Source organism: Gavia stellata, chromosome 6 (assembly GCF_030936135.1).
Source record: "Gavia stellata isolate bGavSte3 chromosome 6, bGavSte3.hap2, whole genome shotgun sequence".
Classification (NCBI taxonomy): Eukaryota; Metazoa; Chordata; class Aves; order Gaviiformes; family Gaviidae; genus Gavia; species Gavia stellata.
This window is the reverse complement of record NC_082599.1, coordinates 5,883,108-5,907,044: the sequence shown is the minus strand read 5'-3', so window position 1 is coordinate 5,907,044 and position 23,937 is coordinate 5,883,108. Positions and strand designations below refer to the sequence as shown.

Genomic DNA, 23,937 nt, shown 5'->3' with positions numbered 1-23,937 from the left:
TGGCTTGGTTCAAGGAGACTAACCGTTACAGTGGCACCTTTGGCAGCAAAAGCTCTCATTGAGCGCTTCTCCAGCACACACCTGGACAGCCTTCATCATACATCTTTCTTGCGAGAGAAATAAAAATCTATCCCTCTGTCCTTGTGCTGCGTTGGCATGTGTGCGGGTCCCCTCCTGCCCCTGGGATGGGGACTTCTTCCCTGCTGCAAATGAAAGATGAACAGTGAGATATTTACTGATGCTGCAGAGGGAATCTGATCACAAAGCAGCCTTGACACACAGAAAAATGTGCACATGGCACTTTTACCCCCAAGTTCACAAAAAGGAGGGGAGGCCTGACAGGCACGGCTCTAGGCTTGGACTTAGGAAACCAGGGTTTCCAGTGAGACATAGCCTTGTATTTTCAAAGGTATTTTGATACTCAGTTTGGAGGGGGGCTGAGGGGGGAGGTTCTTCTCCAGGCTTCAGTAACATTGGGCCGAGAGTCCCTCCCGGGAGTATTTTAATTTCACAAGCACAGTGTGGCAGTGCAGGCCCACAGAGCCCCAGGTGAGCTGGAGAGTGGATCAAAATGGAACTCCTGCCTGATAGAGGAGTTTTTTGGGTTCAGGTTTCATCACTGCCTCAAACCAGTGTCTCACCGAGGGGCTCCTTCACAGGGTCCTTTCTCCGATCTTAGATGCACTCTTAAGCAGAAGGGTAGTAATCCAGGCCCTTCAACAGCATGGCTGGAAGCGGAAAGCATTGCTTCCACAAAACTTCCTACTTGTGGCAAAGGAATCTGGACTGAGAGATTTGGTACTGCACCTTGGGATTAAAACCCCAAATGGAGACATGCTTCATTCTTCATTGAACATCACAGAACAACTAAATTTGAGCCTCCACAAGGTACCCTTACTTGAGAGGAGGCAGGGAGGATGCATGGGGGAAGACAAAATGCTGAAAACCCCTTGAAATACGCAACCGTTGGGTATATCCATTTCCTTCTTCCCTTCCAGCTCCACCACCCCTGACGCCACCCAGACCTACAGAGCACTTTCCTTCCATATCCACCTCCTCCAAGAACAGCAGCCCAGTCAGCACGTGCAGGTCTTGACATGTCACAGGACCCACATCTTAATCTGTCCCCATTCTAAAGGGCAGATGCACCCAAAAACAAAGCGCAAGAGCCAGTCCCTGTATTTCCTGGTCTTGCTGACTCCAATTTGGATGCACTCAGGCATGGTAGGAGTTCCACCTCATGAACAGAGTGGAAAACGGAGCATCAACCTTGTCTCCCTTCTGTCCATCTGCATCGAGGGGTGGTTAGGCCAGTGGAGGCCTTCAGAGATACCCTATCCCTCCACTCATATCTGGCACTACATATATCCAGAAGGAAAAAACCTGAGTAAGAAGAGCTACCTAGAAAACAGTAACCAAAACATGCATGGGTTCATTCTTCAGCCCTAAAGCCAACTGACTTGGCAGTTTATGTCCATATGATGTAGGGTGGCATTGTTAGGATTGTCTTTTGTGACAGTCCGTAGCATGTGGTACCCTCAAACTGTGCTTGGACAAGGTTCTGGAAAGTGCTTGTTGGCCCTGGCAAAATAGTGCTGGGGAATACACTAAAAATGTAACTGGCTGGGTTACTTGGTCAGTACTTGGGCTTGTGCGTCAGACCTATTTAGTTTAGTAGGAAAGACACAGCTAAATAACCCTGGCTGCCCAGTCCCTGTGCAGAGCTGGACCACCCTCTGCCATGAGGTAATGTGACTTTGCATTAAAGCAATTTTTTCCCTTTATACCTGAGAAAGAAGAGCAGAATTCACAGCCACTCCTACATGCAGAGCAAATGCCTGCAGCCCTTCCACTCCATCCAAACCTTCCCAGTACTCACGAGCCTCTGGTTGATGTGTCGGCCCCACTCTGGGGCTGTCACAACTGGCTGTGGGTAGGTCTTCCCTAGAGTTACTCCCACCTGGGAGAGAGCAGCCCTGTTCAGTGCCCAAGGGGTGTGGATATCTGCTCCCTTTATGCCCTGTAGTTCTGGGACCCACAGCCGGACGTAATCCCCCTGCAAACAGAACCAACAGGACAGGATCTGGTCAGCAACAATCTGTAAGTGCTTCCCAGCAAGCGTCTTTCTTAACATGAAAGAAAGCAGCTTGATTTCCAGGTAAAGAAGCTGGTGTACTACAGCATCCGTTACCTCTGTCAAGTCTTAGCCCCTCTTGCTAAACCCTCTACCCAGAATTAGTGCCTAAACACAGAGACCTAGATGCTGGAGCTCTTCTCCCAGGCAGAGGAGGGAGACAGAGATGCTTTTTTGGTACAGTTCACCTGCCCTGTTTAGGACATAGTGAGATGAAGTCACTCACAAAAGTCCTTTTTTCTTTCCAGTGACTGAAGGAAACTAGGGTGACTAGCTCAGCTGCACACTCTTGTGCTTGGCAAGATGAACCTCCCTTGCCCCTGAATCTCTCCCGTTAACTCTACTGCTGTGTCCCCCACTAAGACTAATTTCTGATTTCTTGCTAAGTCCTGCCAGCTACAGTGCTGCAAGGCAACAGCGCAGCTTGCCACGAAGCTAAGGAACAGGGTGGAAACGGGTAATCTGGTATGTGAACACTGGCTAAGCACACAGAAACGGCGATTTATCTGCTCCCACCATATATAGGGGAAAGTCAGAGGAGTCACAGGTTTAATATACTCTCCGGGACATCCTGAGGTCCTGTGTGAGCAGCTCCATCTCTCCTATCACTTCTGAGTTCTCCAAGAAGCTGCTCTGTGCCCAAGGAAATGGCTGTGCGAGATATGGATGGGATGTGGCTGTTACCCGGAAGAAATGGTGGTGAAACACTAAACACACAGACCAACGGCAGGGCAGGGAGCGCGTACAGAGCACCAGCCTCTTTGGGGACAGTAGCAGATTATAAACGTCAGATCTTCCTGTACAACAATGAGGAACCTGCCTGACTGTTAGCAAGGAGACCACAGAACTGTTTTTGCAGCAGTATCCACAGAGCAGATTGATCTCATCTGTTCCCTGAAACTATCACATATGCTTTGCTGCGCTCTTCATTGTAAGACAGCCAAACAAGACTTACATTGCCATCGTAATCCAGGCCTTGTTTAATCATGTTAAACTTCCTGTTGTCCCGTGGGTCGTTGCCAATACCAGCGCTGTATAACCAGTTGCCATAATTGCTACAAACATCGTAATCCACCTTGAAAACAGAGGAAGAAAACAGTAAGAAGAGCTGGACTGGCCCTTGGTGAATCTTCTCTCGCCATCCACCCCTTATCTCAAGGGGAGAATTCCTTGCACGGGAATCAGCCTGGCCACGCTGGGGTAGTCAGAGCTCTCCCACGTAGGTACAGCCACCTGGCTCAGAAGAGGACCATGCTGCATGGCTGTTTTGTACCGCTGGGATCAGCTTCCCAGGCTACTTCACTTCATGGTCCTTTAGTCAATGAGATAGGTAAAAGTCCAACCAAAGTCCCTCTCTTTCTCAGTTTCCTTTTTTTTAAAAAAAATCCTCTCTTTCTGCCTTCAACTGGCAGACTTCATGACAACTAGCCCTAGCTTTTGAGTGCTCACATTCCAAGAAACAGTAGCCCAGTACATTTCAAATACGAGAGAAAATTCTTCCTGACTGGTTACCCAGAGACCACAGGCTAACAAAATCATCTCTGAAGATCCTATTAGGCAGATTGGAGAAAAGTCTAACTCAGACTGTATGGAGTGACCACACAGAGTGTATGAAGATGCAATCGATACAAACACTGCAGTTTTTTCCCTGCCATACTTGACCTTCATCAGGCGATAAGCCTCAACTCGCAGGGACTTGGCAGAGAGGTGCTTTACTACCGGAAACACTAGAGCCTTCATGACGTACTCAGTACGCTGCATATCGTCAAGTTATTCTACACCTAAACAAATAAAAAGCTCTCAAGGGTGCTTATGTAAAATGGAGCAAGGCTCCTGAAACAGGCACAAATGAGAGCAGAACATGGTCCAGTCTGAGTGCTCTTCAGCTGGGCAGGGTGGCTTAAATCCAACATGAGAAGATTTCCAGTTTTAGGACAATTCAAATCCAGTTTGGGAGAGGAGTGGCAGTGATAGCAAATAGGGCGTGGGATCTCTGAGCATTCCTAGGAGGGGTGTCTGCATTGCGAAAGCGTAGGGTTGGCAGCTGTGGCAGAGTGAGTTTGCAAAGACATGTCACTACGCAGGTTCAGTGCTCAGTGCTGTTCTCCCTCTACTGCAGCCGCAGCGACAACCAGTCCACACAGTGATGTTTCCAAAATATCAGCCACTCCTTAAAGTGGGGAGCTCAACGCACCCAGATGGCAGAAGGCACAGGGGAATGGGCTGTGCCAAGTTCCCTTCCCCTTTCCCTGCAAAGCCGGCTGAGAGCTGGGGTCAGGGTGATCAATAGCCAGCTATGCTCACTATGCACCAGGCTTCCCCTTCCCAGCAGCACTTCCTCCAGTCGGTGAGATAAGGAAGGGAAGAAAGATGCCATCGGAGGCCAGATTGTGCGATTAACGTGCAGGAAAGCGTGTGTGGGAGGTGAGGGCAAATCCAGGGGGGACTGGAGGAGGCAGGCTCATTTCCCCCTCAGCCTTGCCCCTTCCTGGCATTCTCTCTGTTTGTTTCTCTCCCTTTCCTTGGGGCCTGACCCTAGGAATGAAATCATAGCTGAGATATTCTCTGTTCAGGACACCAGAGGTCTCTGGCCTTTCCCCTGGCTTCAGCGGGTTGCAGAGAGCTTGCCTTAGTCTCCTTGCCTGTCTGGTGTGGATGACAAACACTCTCTTTTTCACAGGCACGCACAAACACTCGGTGGGCCTTTGCTGGAAGTATCAGAGATGAAATATGCACTGCTTTCTCTTTTTAGAGGCAAGTGAGACCAGTTTCAGTTCTGTACTGGCCTCTACCATTCTATAGCTGTATCTCCCCCGTCAAACTGATGTCTCCTGTATGTTACTCTGGGGATGCCACCAGTTTAAAGTAACAGAGCTGTCTAGCAATATATTAGTGTGACACAAGCTGCAAGGAAGGGACAGACGGACACAAGGATCAGCCTGTGCCACACCAGCCTACAGTGGCAGTCAAGCATCTGGGGCTTCCCAAGATGAAAGGGCTAGTGCAGAGTGCTAAATCATGCTTCCAGCACGGCTGGTAACATTCACGCCCACATCAATAAAGGTAAGTAACCCAGGGAGCATCTTTCTAGTGGGAGACCTTCCAGGTCTTCCTCACTTGGGGAATAGGACCTGGAATCTTCCGTGGCCCTCTGAGTCTGACTGCAAAGTGAACCAAGCTCCTATCTGAAGAAGGCAAAGCCTCAGTTCCTGATTCCCAACTCTTAATCAGCTGGTGACTTTGAGTACGAGGCTTGCCTGTACATGAAGCAAGCTGCTCTCTCTGAAATGATGTCACCTTTGTTAACTGCTCTGAAAGCCATAGCTGATAGATGCCATCAAAAGCCAGACACTACAAAACATTCAAAACTGTCCTAGTGGCTCACTCTGCAGGACAGGCACACACAGATGTGTTTGTGTGTTTGTGTGTGCTGTACCATTCTTTTGTAGGGCCACTGTGTGTCATATATAATGCACGCAGGCTACAGGAATTAGATCATCCATACTGAAGTGCAACCCCTGCTTGGCAAGTCACTGCTATGAAGCTTAGGACACACAGGGTATCAGCTATCTTATACAACCCACTGAAACTGCAAAAGAAATGCACTCAAGGTAAGATTTTTCCATCCCAAATTCCAGCCAGGATATGAAGGATAAGCCCACCACTTTTCCAATACAAGTTCTTTGGTGCCACATGCTGGGGGCTCGCGCTCTTATCTGGAAAACCATCGCTGCATGGAGCTACCAACACCACTTTCTGGAGGATCCTGCAGAAGTCCTGCACCGTGTTACTCTGCAAGCCCACCACGGCTCACAGCACTGGGGTGAGACACAGCAATGGGAAAAGCACCCAGCTCTTCCTGTAGCTCTCTGCAGCCAAAGCCATGTCAGAGCTCAGCTCCAAGGAAGCTCAAAAAAAAATTACATTCACAAAAAAGGCTCTTTTAATTGCAGATAATGGCGAAGTGACTGGGCTTTCTCTGTACTTCCAGCCATCCTACTGAGTAGAGTTTCCTGATTACCAATAGCCTCTTGTATCCTACAGACAAGATCTTTAATGTGAGGCTGATATTAGTCTTTCAATCTGTACCGTTCCGTCTGGTGAAGAACAAATGCAGATTACCACCTCCTCAGCCTCAGTTTTCACCGCTCAGCTTGATGCTACTGATGGTCTCTCCATCAGCATCACCAGAGATAATGGCAACCAAGCAAAGAGACACAGAGGCTCTGTGCCTCTGAACTGGGGACTGACAGCCTGTTCAGACCTTCCTAGAAAGAATCTATGGGGACTCAGGACAGAGAAACAACCCAGCTATTTAACTGAGCTTGCACGACTGCTGATTGGCATATGAGAAATGAATTGGTGCTCCAGTTGGCAGGGAGACCTGTGACTCACCAGCATGAAGGATGCCTCCAGCCGGGGTGGAGCTCTCTGGAAGCTGATCCAGCTATTGTCCACGCTCGCCTGTTCTTGACTAGATGACTTTCCTGTCCAGAGCGATCAATGCAAAGATGCTGTGCCAACACCGGCTTCAGTGGCCAGAACACATCTCTTTTTATGTTCTATTTCTGGGCTGTCCTCCTCCCCAGCCTCTGGGGTGAGCAAATCAGTGCACTGTTAACATAATTTATGCTTGAAAGTTTTCTCAAGTGTGACAGATCTCTGGCTAAAACCCTACATGGAGGATCAAAACTATCACTGCAAACTTCCTAGCTACAGGTTGATGGATTCCCTTTTCTTACGTGAGCTTTGGGAGGCACATACCATGCAAGCAGTATATACATGCATTTATATCAGCCTGAAAATTACTGATCATCTTCTGTATCCTTCCTTATTAGGCAGAGCTGTCCTCCTGTCTGTCAGTCAGGGCAGGGCGCACAAATAACTCCAGATACACAAAGGGTTCAGTCTTACCAGCAGGTATTCGAACCATTCTGCCCCCATCCTCCAGTCCAGACCCAGGTCCTTGGTGAGAAAGCTGGCGACGTTCTGCCGTCCTCTGTTAGACATGAAGCCCGTCGCAGCCAGCTCTCGCATGTTGGCATCAACAAAAGGAACGCCTGTTTTGCCCTCTGCAGAGATAAAAGCCAGCACTGGGATATGATGACATTTTTGGGCACTCATAAACCAACCTGTGGTCATGCATTCACAGCCATCTAAGCAGGTAAGACAATGCCAGTGTACAGCAGCAGGGAGAGATTTCAGTGAGGTTTAACTGGCATGTAGCCACTACGATCTGCTGGAAATTAAATGGGAAATTATACTGAAAATTAAAATGAGGAGAATTTTTGGCAAGAAAAAAACAAGGAACAGAAAAATCTCAAACTGGAAGAACAATGAATTAGGTGGATTGCAGGGAATTTTGCAGAGCAAAATAAATATACACACAATAGTGAGATGTGCCAAGGACAGAAAAATTCTTGACGGGTGACTAATAGCAGAGAGGGATGTATTGGTCAAATCCCCAAGGGTTAGCACCTGAAAAGTAGAGCGCTTTGTCTATTGTTAAGGAAAGACTTACTGTACCTATGTGCAAATGGACACATATGGCATTAATGTGAAGAAAGATATATGGGCATGTATTTCACTGATTCTGATACTTTAATCTTTTAGTCCCTCCAAGTTTTAATTTGAGATATTATGCTTGCTATTCATGTGACAATGAAGTTATAAAAGCGAAAGAAAAGCAAGAATATTAAAAGGCTGTGGCATAACGGAAGATGTGATTTATTCTAACACTGTTTTAACCTTCTAAACAAAATCAATCAGAAGAACAAAATGTAGCAAGCATGGCAATCTAGCATTGATAAGAAGGGGTAGCCAGCCTCTGTGTAACTAAACAGAAGAGACCAACAGGTTGTAAATACTTCCACCCGGGCAGGAAAATCTAACTGCAGTGCATCTCGCAAAGCGTGTACCAGCTTGGCCATTCATGATACCCTGTGGGCCTGCTCCACTGTGGTGCTCCGTCTCGGAAGGGAAGCCAAGTATCCTGCACTCACACCAAACCAAGGGGTTGGATTCCTGTTTGGCGGTAACAGTTTAAGTGACAGGGCCTGATCATACTGCCCATTCCCCTACATAAATCTGAGTTAGCGTTAGGGCACATGTTAGCATGCAGACATGCGGAAACCAAAAGCACGCTTAGCCAAACCTGTGGTTTCTACTGACCTTTCCAACAGTCAAAGAGCTGAAGGTCCTTTTTCCAGGGGACCTCTTTACTTTGAAGCCCTATTGAGGAAAAAAATGAACTGCTAATAAAGACAAATGCTGATGCAGGCAGTTATTAATAAAAAAATGACAGACAGAGGCACCTTGATTGACACAAGACGTTAGGATGAAGCTAGCCCTCTCAGTGGTATTACAAACAAGCCACATTCCTTCTGCAAAGTTTTAGACATGATCCACTCCTTCTTTCAAGTGTTGCAAAGGGGTGTCTCGTGCACCGGGAGGATGCTCAAGCCCTAACAGATTTTGATTATTTGCTTTGTTGGGGTTTGCTTTTTTTTTTTTTAAATGAAAAATGACTCAGCCCTCACAAGTGGCCGGAGATGTGCTCTGGCCCAAGCTAGTATTTTCTTATTCAATTTTACTCCAGGACAATGTTTATGTGAAATCCATTTCTGTAGCAGATACTAAACCCAGAATTACCTGGCAGAAGTCCCCGGTAACACTTTGCTCCTGCAGTGGGGTAGGAACAAATGAGAGAGATGACTTTATGTTTGCAGGGGTCCAGTGGCAATTACAGTCCTCTGTACAGTGGAATGGAGGCAGCAGGGACGACTAAGCTCTAGCTCGAGACATTTAAGGTTAGGCCCACCACTGGCATCCAGTGCCATTTGAGATGCTGTAGGGCATTCGAAACAGCCACATAGGCCTAGCAGATGTGACACAGGCCCTGAGGGAGAGGTGCTCCTCTGTAGCCACAGCTGGATGCCAGGCAGACTGCCCTAGGGCACCTAAAACACTGCTCTACATTTAGGTGTGGGCAGCTACATCACATAGAGAACAGCTCACCCAACACAGGCATCAGCCATAGGGTTTCCTGACTATATGGACTAAGTATTTGTTGTTGCACTGAGACTTCAGACCCCTGTTTCATGTGCAGACACCTGCACGTAAGTGACTGGGCCTGGAGCTGAATCTCACTCTGATTCCTATGTAGTGCAAGGCAGAAAGAATATCTGGTGTCTCGCTATTCACACTCTGGGACAAAGCAGGAATCGACCCAGCATGCTCTGGTGAACTCAGGCAAGCTCTAAGCCTGGATTGTCTCCAAAGGTGGAGTGTCTCTGGAAACAGCATCTTTATTCTTATTGTGCTGCAGTTTCCCACTGGCATGTGTTAATACTACTCCCCGTATCTAATCAGATTTGGGGCAAAAATCTCAGTGTCTACACAGTGTGCAGCAGCATGGTGTTGAGGCACTTCTGTGCTACCAGTAAGTAAGTCCCCAGCAACATCCCAGGGTGACGACACAAGCGCTATGAGAACGTTTGTACAGCACAATGCCGACAGCCTCTTCTCTTCCTTTCCCTGTTTTAAGACTGTACCTTTCCTCTCCAATATGGTGATCCATACACACCTCTTAATGAGAAAATCCTTTTGCCATACTTCAAGGCCACAAATCGAAAGTAATCCCGCCACAGCAGTTCAAACAGGACCCTAAAACACAAAGCCACATCTGTGGGTCAGATAAAATTACTGAATTAGAATTTTGCTTCCATAGCACCCATCATTAACACCATGAGGTTTATTCACAATGAGCAATTTCACATACCTTCCCAAACCAGTTCTTGCCCCAAGCCTACTTATCTAGCTTGCACCTGGATGACTACAGTGAAAGCAAACTTCACGTGAATCACTTGGGAAGCTTTCCTTAACTCTAGAGCAGAAGCAGAATTTCAGGAAACCTGTTTCTCATTCGTCCCTACTCGATATAATTCTCCAAAGAGCAGGGCGAGGACCTGATTCAGCTTCATGCTTCCGCATGAGCAAGCATGTCAGCACATTCCTAAGAGCTTTGCGTTAATTTAAGCAATAACCTTTGTAAGAGACTTAATGGCACCTTTCAAAACTGGGTTTACCGTGGTCTAGCTCATGAGATCAGGTGCTACGCTCGCAGAAAATAGACAGTTTTATACAAAAATTGCTTCGTATGAAATGATGGCACCTCAGCCTCTGAGACCTGCTTCAGCTCTCTGGCATATTGGAAATATTCTGTTCAGCTGATGTTTAGGCTTACAAGATCTTTCTGGAAAATCTGATTACAAAACAGGACACTGTCCAAATGCTCAAAAGTAGTGTCATGATACTGAGGTTCATATGCAGCCACCATGACCTGTACTTCACTGTACAACTGACTGCAGTGCCTGGGAGATTGACAGCTTCTTTTTTATAATTATTTATCACTTTAAAATGCTCAGATCGCCACGGCACCCTGGCTGCAGGCAGGCTGGCTGGCTATTAGACGGTAAAACATGAGTATGTTCATTTCTTGAAATCTTTCCTCTCTTACTTGACTTTAAAGGAAAAAAAAAGCATACACTTCAACAGGCAAAAGGTCGATATTTTATCTGTCATTTGAATTTTAATGAAATTGAGTATTTTGGCCGAAATCGTTGGCAACGCTCTGCCTGTTCTTCACCAACCACTGTACTGTTTGACATGTTTCAAATGTAACAAACCCATACAAGAACATACTTCTACAGTTTGCACAGACTTTTCAGTTTGGGTTTTTTTCCCATCCAGGTCTAGTGTTAGGCCAGGCTCTAACATGAACCTGCTTCTCCATAAGAGCTTGCTACCAGGCTCTAATTCACAGTGTCTGGCCAGATTAGAGTGCATGAGCAAGCAGCCAGCAGTAGGGTGAGGAAGAGCACGGGTGACAAGGCGGGATGCATTAAGCCCACTTCTCAGTCCCCTCTTCCCCTTTGCTACGGTGTTGTGGTCATGGTCAAGCAGCCAAGCCAGCACGGGGCCATTTGCTAGACTGTGGCCAGAGGTCCTTCTGACACCATGTGATTTGTACAAGTCACACAGTCACTGAGCCTTTTGGGTGCTTCTCATATCCTTGGCATGAGAAATCCTTTGGCTTTTATTTGTAAATCATTCTTCTTCCTTCTCATCTAGTCTGTAATAACAATACAGAGACGGATGGTGATGATTTATAGAGATAATTTTTAAAAATAATGAACCACAATTTCCCAGCAATAATAATGACAACTAGCATTAATAATCTTTACTTAGAAAGTGCCTAAAGCCTCTGGATGTCAAAGGCAGACTAATAAATCCATACTGAAATGGAACTGCAATACAACCCAGAGGAACCAGAGAGCAGGCACAAGAAAAACAAACATTAATTAAGAAGAAAGTTACCAAATCACTCCCTCCTGTGTGTGAGATGCCGGTTTCCTTTTCAGAGAAAACAAGCCACAGTGGTCATGCAGGGACATACCAGTATGTGCTCTGATTTGCCGTTCTCTCTTTTTCATACTTCTGGATCTGCTCATAGATGTATCGAGGTGAAATGCAGCCCAGCGCCAGCCTGAAAGCAGAAGAAAGATGTCTTGAATGCAGTGCAGGACTGACAGCTTGATGTGTGTGTAGAGGGAGTGGAGGGGCAGTTTTGTGTTCAGAGTTGTTGTCTGAAAAACTTTACTGAGTTTGCAGTTCTGCCACTGACTTCCCAAACAGCTTCCCAAAGTCAAGTTGTATGACTTTTTTGCAACTCTGCAATCTGAGAATCAAAATCCTCCCCCTTACCAGCATATCACTGTTACAGGAATCTCCAAACCACTGAGATAAATTATTTTACAGAAGTTTGACAAGTTTTGCCTAAACGACTTGATCAGCTGGTGACTTAGCGCACCAACGACAAACCCAGAAATGATTCTCAAATATCAACCTCTACATCATCCACCTTAGCTGTTCACCAGCCCTCCTTTTACTACACAGCTATTTATCATGTGCCCAGGGCTCCTATTCCTGCAGACCCTTACTGTCTCATTTGTGCAACCACAGAAGGCAAGTGAGTTGCTGAAAATCTCAGGCAGGGTTGGAAAACTAGGGAATCAAACCCAGCTCTGGCATTTCAACCCACTGGGCTCTGTCCATTTGTTCCAAGTCACTGCTGTGTAAGACAGGAAAGAGCTTGTAGACTCCAACCCCATGGCAAAGGGTGATAAGAAACAACTTTTACCTTGATTTTCCTAGAAATGTATTTTACTGCAATATCCCACTACGGTTCGTGGAAACATGTGATGTTCTGATGAATTTTGGAAAACAGGAAGAAAGGGCCTGGAGAGTTTTTCCTTAATTGACCAGCTCTAACACTTAGAAATGGCCAGTACAAGGTGGCTGCAATTTGAACCGGTCTGATTTTTATTATCTGACAGAGGAACACTTTGGGGCAGGCAGATCAGGACTGTCTGCTCGGGGCAAATGGCCAGCTTGGAAAAACTCGAGTGGTCACCACAGATAAAGAACTTCTGCAGTGCCAGGGGTCCTGGGATCCCAAAGTGCCACCAGGTGGAGCCATCCACTGCAAACACTGAAGCACAAGGCTGGCTGAAAAGAAAACCTGACCACTAACAGCCTCAAAAAATTGTTTCGTATTGCAATTCTATCGGGAAAATGCTCCAGATGCTCTCAGCATTAGGCTGAACTGAGTTCTGCTGCTGCAGTTTCAGTCCGGAATTAACTCTGCCCCTTCCAGCACCAGAGACTAAAACCCCTAATTGGAAATCATCATATTTACCCAAACGAGATGCTTTTGCAATAGGAATAATCAGAAGCGTCTCTCATCCCACAGAAAAACAGAACGGCAGCGAGGTGAGGTGACTTGCCCTGCACTATTCAGCAAACCAGGACTGGACTGAGTTCTGCTACAGCCCCATCCACACGCTGAAGCTATGCTTCTTCCCCGGCTGCTCTCAACCAGCCCAGACACACAAAACAGCACAAAGCCAAAGACAAGTTGGGTGTTTCTCCAGTGCCCTGTCCACATCGCTACTCCCAGCACACTGGGCTCTTGGCTCAGTACTGCTACACTTCAGCAATTCCTAATTGCAGGAATGTTCCCAGGGAACCACTGCCTGGAAGCACAATAAAGAGCAGCTCTGAGGCTGCTCTACCCCAACAAAAAGGGCAAGGGAATCACACCTAGACCCCTACACACACCCACTGAGCACTCAGCAGACAGGTAACATAGTTTGGGATGGGAGCAGGGCAGGAGCTTCCAGTCTCACAACAAAAATCTTTACCATGGTGCAAATTTAGTTGAGTAATCCATTCCCACCAGGCCATTCCGAGTCTCCTTGTAAGATGCAACCAGGTTCTGTGTAAGCAAAAGAACAAAAGTTTTTAATACTTTGCGTGCAACCTGCTAAATGTATTTTCTTCCATACTGGAGCCAGGGCACTCTAGCAGGGCTGGGCTCCCTCTCATGGCTGCCTGCAAGGATTACAGAGCTGCCAAATTACTGCCTCCAGTGCACAGGAATTAATCAGACCAGCAGTTTTCATTATAGCCCTGGGATGCGTGTCACAAGGCACACCACACTCTCCGCTTCAGCCTCTAGCACATTTCTTTCTAAAAGCACCCTGAACCTGGCTGTGCTGCTCCCTGCCCATATCCGCCTGATTCTGGATCAATAATCTACTTACAAGCACCAGTGGGACTGACGGCTGGTTCCCTTGTTCATGTGGCTGCTTGTTTGGGTTTGAGAACCACGGTGTCTGACAGCACCCAACACTCAGCTGCAGGAATCCTGATAACTGTTATTCCTGGGCCACCCACATTTACAGCAGGGTGCAGATCCTCCATTTTCTGGGCACTCCATTGACAATGCAGAGGATATAGGGAAGCCTGATCGCTCCTTGATCCCCTTCGCTGCACAGGTTACAACTGCTAAAGGGCTGTTCTAGCTCACCAGGGGACGACAAAATTTGCATAACAAAACAAAAAAAAAAGGCACAGGTTTTCCAGCACTGATTGTATTAATGCTTGACCAAGAGTAGAAGCTATGCATGCATGTACTGGATTTTGGCTAGGATAGAGCTAATTTTCTTCATAGTAGCTTGTGTGGTGCTACATTTTGGATTTGTGATGAAAACAGTGTTGATAACACACTAATGTTTTCCTTATTGCTAAGCAGTGCTTACACAGCCTCAAGGTCTTTTCTGCTCCTCAGAGTGCCCCACCAGCAAGTAGGCGGGGGGTGCAGAAGAAGCTGGGAGGGGACACAGCTGGGACAGCTGACCCCAACTGACCAAAGGGATATTCCACACCATATGATGTCACGCTCAGCAATAAAAGCTGGGGAAGAAGGACGAAGCAGGGATGTTCAGAGTGATGGTGTTTGTCTTCCCAAGTAACTGTTATGCATGATGGAGCCTGGCTTTCCTGGAAATGGCTAAATGTCTGCCCACTGATGGGAAGTAGTAAATTAATTCCTTATTTTGCTTTGCTTGTGCACACAGCTTTTGCTTTACCTATTAAACTGCCCTTATCTCAACCCACGAGTTTTCTCATTTTTACTGTTCCAATCCTCTCCCCCATCCCACTGCAGGGGAGTGAGGGAGCCACTGCGTGGGACTGAGCTGCCTAGTGGGGTTAAACCACAACAATGCTCCCCAACAGCAAGCGAATGCAGGAACTTCTGCAACACAGCAGAAAGCATCCCCTGGGGGCTGTCCCTGTGAGCCACTGGGCACAGCACACTTCTTAACCCATCTCAGCTGGAGAGATGCTACCCCCTTCATCCATAAAGCTGCAAAGGGTCTGATGCTGTTGGAAATCAGCACATGCGTCTTCGTCTAAATTCACACAGGCAAATTTAAGGCAGTTTCTCAAACAAGATCAGGGAAAGGTTCAAAAATGGTCAGGATGAACAGATGAAATGCAGTCAGCAGCAGCTTCACTCCACCAAAGTGAGGGAGCAAGAAGTAGCTGTAACTGTTGGCTGCAAGTTTTTAAACCAGACTACTAGGAACCTCCTACTATTTTTAACTGCGAGCAGCAGCTTGGGTCAGTTGTTCCTTACCCCAATTGCAATTGTAGCCCTTCAGGCCACTTATCACTCCTCCAAAATGGAGGAACTACATTGCTGATGATGGGGGACAGGAGAGTAGAAAGGGCAAATCAAGGTAAAGGAGCTAAAAATTTGTCCCAATTGCCAAAAGTTGATGGAAAAAAATACTTAAGAGGGATGGCCACTAGGTCTTAAGTATTGGCTTATATTCCCAGTTGCTGGATGATTTCTTTTTGATTTAATTTGTCTCTCTGAAAAACTGAAATAATGCTAATTTTCTCCTTTGTAAAGTGTTACACAGGAGCTAAGGAAATATTATAAGGATGTGAAATTGCAGCCTCACCCACTTGCACAGCTGTATGTACAAGGGGGAGAATGTAGACAAGGAAATGTAAGAGTTACCGTGTCCCAAAAATAATACTGCAGTCTCATTAAAGCCTGGGTCTCTCCTCCACTGCAGGGGAATGCTGTTCGTGGATCCATCACAGGATCTGCCACAGAAAACACCATCACCTTGTTACCCCCTTGGAAATCATGTCAAAGGTAGAGAGCTTAAAATCTAGGGATGTTCAGCAAGTAGGGATATCTGCTTTGGGGACATAAAAGACTCTGCCTTGGTCTTCCTTTAAAACAAGGGCCACATCAAACATATTAAAAATTACTAAAAGGATGTTTTCTACCCAGATGCAGGGCAGCTCCCTCCACGCAGGGAATTTACCTTTATTTGCTGTATGAGTGAACAGAGGCTTAGTTACAATTTGAAGGGCAACCACTGCCTTCGGGAGGCCTCCATGTTTTGATTCTCAGTAAGAGACATCTCTAAGTAGGATTTCATGGGAGCAACTTCCAAATTAAGTTTTCTTACCTTTCTGTCCCAGATCCTCCATTGTAGGGATACACCCTTCTTCCACCCCTGGAGCCAGAGGCTTTAGCTGATCTGCCATGCACAGGGTTGGCCGGACCGTTGCCTCCGATTCCACTGCTTTGCGGAAATGGGTATAGACATCGGGCAACCTGCACAGGTTACAGCGCAGTCACATCTCCATAGGATGGCTACACTGGCCACTCCACACAGCACCACATAGCTTCCACAGATGGAGGGGTTAGTTTTTTAGGCTGCACTCTCCTGAGGGCTGAGTTCATATTTGTGAAGCCTGTTTGTATATCACCTGGCACAAAAGAAGCAGAGGCCCCTGGGGCTAGCAGCAATAGAAAGTTCAGTCCTTCACCCAATTTCTTTCTGCTTCTGATGCAAATGGTGCCTTTTCAACTTAAGGTGTGTCCTGATGGCGCAATCCATGAGGGTCAGATTTATCTCCCCTAACTTCTGATTACCCACAAGACTGACTTCAATGTAAAAATTTGCAACCTCCCACTGCCTTTTCAGTCTATGGAGAGAAACAGACATTTTTATGGCCTGACTCTTCTGCCCTATTTTATACATTTTCTATAGGATACCATGAACCACTTAATAGTCACTTGAGGTGTAGTTGATGGAGCTGAGGCAGCTATGAAGAGTCCACACGCAAAGGGCTACTGTCATAGGCAGCTGCATTTAGCCAGATGGAGTAACGGAGCAATCCAGTCCAATGTCACAAGGACTCGGCACTGCAGACTGAGTATCCAAACTGTGCTGGTGGAAGGGCAAAGAGGAATCAGTTCCTCAATAAATGGTCAAACAAACTCCTCTGCTTTATGGATATCCTACTAGTACAGAAAGATGAATGTGCCCTTTCCCCTTGATGTGTATGAGCATGACAGCGCTGCTCAATAAATGCAGATGGACTAATGGGTCCCTTCCCTGTGGGACCGGATGACTAAGATCCCTCCTGAACGGCTCACTGGAGTGAGAAACAAATGGGACAGTGGAGGAGTAAGTGATACCGTGGAGTAGCACACCTGGCAATAGGCCTGAAGGGAAGGTCATCCCGATGATACAGCGTGGATGCCCAGAATGTCTGGATCTTCACCCCGTGCTGACTACACACCTGGCACAGCCCTTCCTCCACATCCAGCTCCTCCTGCGTGGCCTAGGGAGAAGAAAATGCACTGAGGCCATGACTGCACGGCCTCAGTTCCCGCATACACACAAACCCTGGTCCCTGGTCCCGTCCTCCTCCCTTATCTCCACATTTAGCTCCATCCCTTTACACACAGACAATCTCTGAGTATTTCCCTCTGCCAAACCCAACGAGTGTTTTCACTGTCCATTAGTAGTGCCAATGCCAGAATAAGGAACTCCTTGATGTAGGACATTGCAGATCTTTTAAGTTTGCATGGACTGGACAGGTGACTGGATAAATATATGTAAAAGAAATCCACTGAGGGTTATTGAATATCAGGATAACATTCCTGCCTCAAGAAGTGCTTAAGCCACAGATTCTTGGGAGGCTGGGAAAGTATCTTTACAGATTTGTCCTGCTCCTGTGGTCTTCTCTGGACATCTGTTATTGGTCACTGTCAGGAAAAAGGCTATGGAGTTAGATGAGGCCTTTTGTCTCATCCTCTGTGGTTGTTCTTAGTGCTGCATGGAACAAGGCACTATGGGATGTGTAGGTTGTCAGGTTACAAGGGTCTTAGGCCTGACAGCAGGACTACCTGCAGTGCAGGTCACAGAGTGATTCCTGCATTAGACAGCTCTGAGGCCCAGACTCTGCTAATACTGAGTGCACCTATGTACATATATATGTACGTGTGTGTGCACACAAAGCCTCTAGGCCCAGTGGTTTGGGTCCAGAGCCCTCCCTTGAGTTCAGCAGGCTCTGGATCAAACCACTTAATTAGCTCATTGAAGACAGGTCAGTGACATGCCAACCCCATTGGCAGTCCGGGACCAGACTCCTGTTTTGTTCTTCAACACACTGTTGGGCAACTGCCTAAATATGGCCTAAATGGGCCTTTTCTACACTCGATACAATATGCCCCCGGCAACTAGCTCCCTGTGCAAGGAAGGCACCTGGAAAAGGCAGCTTGATGCAAACAGAAGGAGAAATGGAATCAGCTCACCTAAAATGCCAGTTGCCGGAAACTCCTCTTCCTCAAGACACAGCATTTGCAAGTGATCAATCACAAATAACTGCTGTCATCCAACAAGGACTCCCACCCAGACACCTACACCATCCCCATCTCAGGAGCGAGCCAGTTTCCCCAGGGTTAACAATACCAAAGACAAGAAAGGCTCTGAACATACAGGATCTGCATCACCATTTGGTTGTGGAAGAAACCTCCACAACCTAATTTTAGCTTTTAACAATGTCACTCAAATATTTCCCTTACCTCTTCATGGAAAGCCACAGCACTTACAGAGCCCAACACAGTAATCAGATCATGGACCACATCTTCGGGCTTCCCCTTCCTCACAACCAGTGTACTGCAAACACAAAATATTGGCCTGAGTTAGGTTTGATGTTATTCTTATTTATGTGTACGGGAGGTCCTAGTCCTGGCCCAGGCACCCATGTACTAGTTCTCTACAGAGCACGACAGCATGTGGAGGCAGACAGACAGGATTTGACTAGCCTACATTTTTTTAGGACCCACTGAACACAGTCTGTAAGCCTCTGGGCCTGAGTTTGTGTCAAAACACATTTCTACCACCCCGGATGCCTTAGAAAGGATGACTGGGCAGAAAGCCAGGCTGTTACCTAAAAGTAAATCTGTCAGATCTGTTCAGCATCACACACTGAGGCTGAGATTCAGGAACTGATTCTTCTTTCAATCCCCTTCACAGGTAGTGGTGGCCTGTGGGCAGACCCCTCTCCACTTTCATGTGTGAGTATTCAGATGAATTCTTTCCTCTGAATGCTCTGCGTTCGTTACAGAGTCAACAAAACTTCCCTCCCACCTTGCAACCTCACCAACTGCCCAGCTGTGTACCCAGGGCACCTGACCAAAAGAGAATCTGTGGTGAGAAAGTTGGTCAGAGGCGAGTGCAGAGTTCTGTGAGGAGCCTCATACGTGACTGTCCCTTTCCATGTTCCTCACACACACACATATAAACACACTCCTGTGTCATTTAACAGAGGCCTGTGCTGGAGAAGAATTTCTTGAAGGGGTAGTATAGTGTTTTTTTCCAGAATAATTTAAAGCACAACTGAAAAGTTTCTTCAAAGATGGGCTGGGTCTGAAGAAGGCAGGAGCAAGGGGTGCTGCTAAGAGAGCTGTTCCCCTTACTTCCCACAGAAAAGCAGAGATCAAGCCACCCAAAGGGAACACCACAGATTGGATGTGGAGATTTCTGTCTACCACTGCCTTAAGAAGATACTTCGTGGTTGTGGAAATGGAGCCTATGTCTTAGCGTGGCTCTTCATAACCACACATCTCTCACTGCAGAAGACCAATCTCTTATCAGCCACTGACAACAGCACAGCAGCATCCAAGCAGCTCTGAATCTGTTCACCGCAGGTTGCGCATGCAGATACCCACTGATCAGTTCTTTTAGTCTCCTATAACAGTCACCATCTGTACAGTCCACACTACACTGCAAAGCCAGAGCCATTCCTCTTGCTTCTACTACCACTGTTATGCTGCTCTGGGAGAAGACAGGCTGGCTGACACATCTTCTGCTAAGCAAAGCCAGATGTTGTCTGGTAATGGGATTCTTCAGCATGTAGACCTTCAGGCTCTGCTCTACCCCAGTTATGGTTTCTAAAGGCATAATGAAGGAGGAATCCCTGAAGAACCCCTTGCCACAGTGTAGCCTACCAAAGAGATTGGGTTTAGCAGGACAGGGCATGAGCAAACTTAACTCTCTTGTTTCACAAGCCAGGATCCATGCTGGTCCGCCTCAAGCCAACTCCTAGGGAAAACTCGCTGGGAACAAGGAAGGATGCGTGCCACAGTGGCTAGTGTTGTTGCCTACATCTCGGAAGACTGTCGTTCATGTCTCTAATCATTAGGACACTGGGCAAAGCACTCAAGGCTGGTGCCCATCTGTGGTATCCGAGTTCAAGAAAGCAAAACCCCAAATGGCACGCAGCCTGGATGGCTCTTCGCTCCCTTGTAGATGCCACAGCAGATTATCTGAACAGGGGCTATGTATGGAACCTTATTGTACCTAACAGAAGGGCTGTGGTTCTCTGAAATGAGCCATCATCAGAGCCCAGAGTATCTGACATGATTTGACTCACAGCACAAATATGTGTTGAAAAAGAGAAAGAAAATAAAAACAGACGTGTTATTTGCACAGTGCTTTCTCAACTACCTTCCTTTTTTCTTGAGTGTTTCCCTTAGATCCTTCAGGCTTTCCAGCAAAAACCTGAGCCGATGGGGCCCTGTCTTCGGGAAGCCGTAGCAGTGGGTGCCCAGGTAGTGCCGCGGGTCAAAGCAGTAGAGGGGAATAATGAAATCTGCGTTGCTCTGAGCCCAGTGGAGCACCTGGAAACACAGAGAGGGCCATGACAGCTCTCGGGGGCAGGATGCAGCGCGCACCTCTCCCCAGCCTACCCAAGTGCGGGCTTATTTCCAAAGAAATACCCGGGGGGGCGCCGGCCGGGCCCTACCTGGTTATCGTGGGCGCGCAGGTCACAGCGCAGCAGGCAGATGGCCGTCCTCGCTGCCCCCGACATGGTGCCTCGACGGGGCCGGTCCCGCTTCACCCGGCCCGGCTCTGTCCTCCCTCAGCCCGACCCCCTCAGCCCGGCCCGGCTCTGCCCTCCCTCAGCCCGACCCCCTCAGCCCGGCCCGGCTCTGTCCTCCCTCAGCCCGACCCGCTCAGCCCGGCCCGGCTCTGTCCTCCCTCAGCTCGGCGTCTCTCAGTCCGGCCCGGCCGCCTCAGCCCGCCCAGTTCCCGCCTCCCGCGCTTCCCCCTCAGCCCGCCCCGCTGCCGCCTCACCGCTCCGCTTCCCCCTCAGCCCGTTCCCGCCTCACGGGCCCGCTTCCCCCTCCGCCCGCCCCGCTGGGGAGGAGCCGTCCCGGCTCCGGCTCCCTGCGGCCGCCCCCACCGCCTCCCTGCGGGCCCGCCAGACGGGCCGGGCCCGTCCCACGTCCCCAGAAGGCGGCGGGAGCGGGACGAGCCCTCAGCGGCGTCAGTCGGGGCTGTGTGGGCGCAGAGGAGGCGGCGGGGCAGGAGGCCCGTTTCCCTTGGTGTGGGGTCCCCGCACCTTCCCATGGCAGCCTCCCACCAGAGCGCTGCCCAGGCCGGTCACACTTACTGCTGAATTTGTGGTTTGTCTGGGTTTTTTTAAGCTCTATAATCTCTTTATCTTCCACACAACTGCAGCTGGGAGCCACCTCACACAGAAGCGCGGCCCCTTTGTGCCGCCGCGCCCGGGCACAGCCATGGTGAAAACGACCCCCTGCAAGGAGCACCACTCACCCAGCTCTGCCTACTAATATTGATTAGTATTTATCCTCGAAGTGCTGAGGCTGCGATACGGCCGCACCCTTGCCTGCTAGCGTGCGAACCAGCTTTGCGGATAGCTCGCTCACCTGTTGACTAACAAAAGGTGAGCTGTAGATGAGCAATAATTAATGTCTTTGACTCCCAGCACTAACAGCAGCAGCTGAAGTGAAAAGGCTTGTCTCACCCTATAGTTTCCGTAAGTCGACGTCGGACACCAGTGATCACACATCCCTTACTCACTGAATTGTCCCTTGAGATCCTTTTTTTTCATTCGACGGCTCTCATAATAAGAGGAAATGCAAAATAAACCCCTGCTTGGCTCCCTGGTAGAGGTCTCCAGCCCCATGTTCCCCCTGTGTAACAACTCCACTGGTTCTCCTGGGGTGGGAGAGGATGGGGAAGGGGTTAACGTGTTGCAGCAAGGAGTTGGTGATGATTGGGGATCCAGAAATTAATTGCTGCAGCTCACTTAAGTACCTGAATTGCTGAAGTGGAGCTTTTGGTGGAGTCACACAGACTCTTAGATGCTCACCAGAGATTAAATGTGGTACCCAAACCCCAGTGGGTCCCGGGGAGTCCTGGCTTTATTTCCATCTCCTCCAGGCTTGCAGGTCCTCTGCGTGCAAGCTGCATTGGCTGGCTGTGGGAAGTGATGCCGATTCCTCGTGTGACCCACATGACACATCATCTCCTGATTCCTTTTCTGTGCAACAAGGGCTCCTTTTCCCGGCTCAGCAGACTGCAGCCCTCTATAAGAACCAGTGACTCATCTCAGAGGGCTCATGTTTGGTGAAAGAAAAGTAGAGCCAGAACTTTGGCTTGCACCCAAGGAAAACACTGTTGTCGGCTTGCAATACATATGCCACAGAAGCAAACACCTCTCTTTATCGTATTAGAAATGGAGGGATTTTACGAATCCAGTTTATAAATCTTCCCTGTTTGCCTTTGCCTTCATTTGGACAAGGACAAACAGTGCAGTTGGCTTCGCTTTTGTTTGCAGTCAGGTTTGCCCTACAATGTCTTGGTTGACATTAAGCTGGGCCAAGTCTGGCAAAAATGACATCCTCTTGTAGCTTACTCATAGCTGCTAGACAGCCACCCACTTGCATTGCAACTTAAAGAGGTCTTATTTAATGGGCGTGCAAGAGAAAGGTGCCCTACTGCCTGAAAAGGCTTTATTTCCCATTGGCAAGGAAGGCTGGTTTCCACTAAACAGAAACCTCTGCAACATAAATAAAGAGAAAAGATTTGAAACTCTTGATATGCCAATGAGGAAACAAAAGTGGGTTTAAAAGCAAGTGAGTCTCTGCCAGCTTTCTATTTGCATAGATATAAAGGATGCAAGGTGTCCAACATTGCAGTAGTGGCAAGAGCACCATGACAGACTCTGCACCGACATGGCTGTTAAATTTGATGATCTAGGCAGCAAGAGCAGGCAGGAAAAACAGAGGTCCATAAAGGACGAATAGTTCGCTCAGGCCCAGAACCCAGACCTCCTTACACCCAACACCATACCCTTTCTGTCACATGGTTGGAGGTCAGTTTTATTTCCTTTGCACTCTTGTAGGAGAGTACAAACCCTGTTGCACACTCAAGCCAGTGCTTTGTAAAATAGTGCTGATTGCATCCATTCTGTAGTCTACCCTGATAATAAAGGTGGATAGTTTTTTACTTACACAGTTGTTTCTCCTCCTTGGATTCTGTAGTCCCCGCTTCTGTGAGACCTTGTGAAATCATCCTCTGAAAATATGTGTAATGGGGGTGTTTAGGAAAAGCAGTAGTGAGGAGTACTTTGTTCCAAAATTAGAAAACAGGAGACCTGGCATTGTGAACTGCGAGCTCTCCAGTCTTCTTGCCTGGATTTTCCATTCAGATGAACACAGTCAAGAAGAACAAAAGCTTTGGGTTTTTTCCACTGACACCTGTCTCTTTACTCCAAGAGGTTGTTCCAGCTTTCCATTCTCCCTTTGGGAAGCAGAGAAGCTTTGCCAACAGGCACTGCAATACCAGCAATCTCCATGCCAGTATGGAGCGGAACAAGCTTTCCACCATCATTTTTCTTCTTTTAAATATCCTCCAAGAAATGGCTTCCGTCCTGGAGCCCTGAAGTTGTTAGTTAATTCATGGAACATGGGGGGAGTCTGTGGGGGGAGGTCTGTGAACTTTGATGAAGCTACAGCAGGTGTGTGATAAAAGAACTGGATAGCCATGGACTATCCAGACCTAGGGGAGACCTAGGGATGAGGCTAGACAGTATCTAGCAATTGCTTCTTGCAATGTGAACAGCAGCATATGATCCCTTTGTTTCTCAGAGACAACCTCATGGGGTGCCAGGTCTTGGACAGACCCCAACTCCCAAGTCAATAATCATTTAGCAATACTCTTTCCCTTGCTGCTTTGGGTGTCCTTTTTCACTCATTAAAGCCA

The 23,937-nt window shown here is 47.9% G+C and overlaps 1 protein-coding gene across 1 annotated transcript; it reads right to left on the bottom strand.

The window, feature by feature from the left end:
• Positions 1–95: 95 nt before the first annotated feature.
• Positions 96–20,734, bottom strand: LOC104264760 (cryptochrome DASH-like). The gene is made up of 14 exons (XM_059819023.1): positions 20,669–20,734; positions 20,371–20,543; positions 18,444–18,537; positions 17,067–17,197; positions 16,033–16,181; positions 15,570–15,658; positions 13,399–13,472; positions 11,592–11,681; positions 9,720–9,799; positions 8,306–8,365; positions 7,049–7,206; positions 3,090–3,209; positions 1,880–2,056; positions 96–203 (listed from the first exon to the last, which is right to left on the bottom strand). The coding sequence occupies exons 1-14, from the start codon at positions 20,732–20,734 to the stop codon at positions 96–98; spliced, it is 1,569 nt and encodes a 522-aa protein (XP_059675006.1).
• Positions 20,735–23,937: the final 3,203 nt, after the last annotated feature.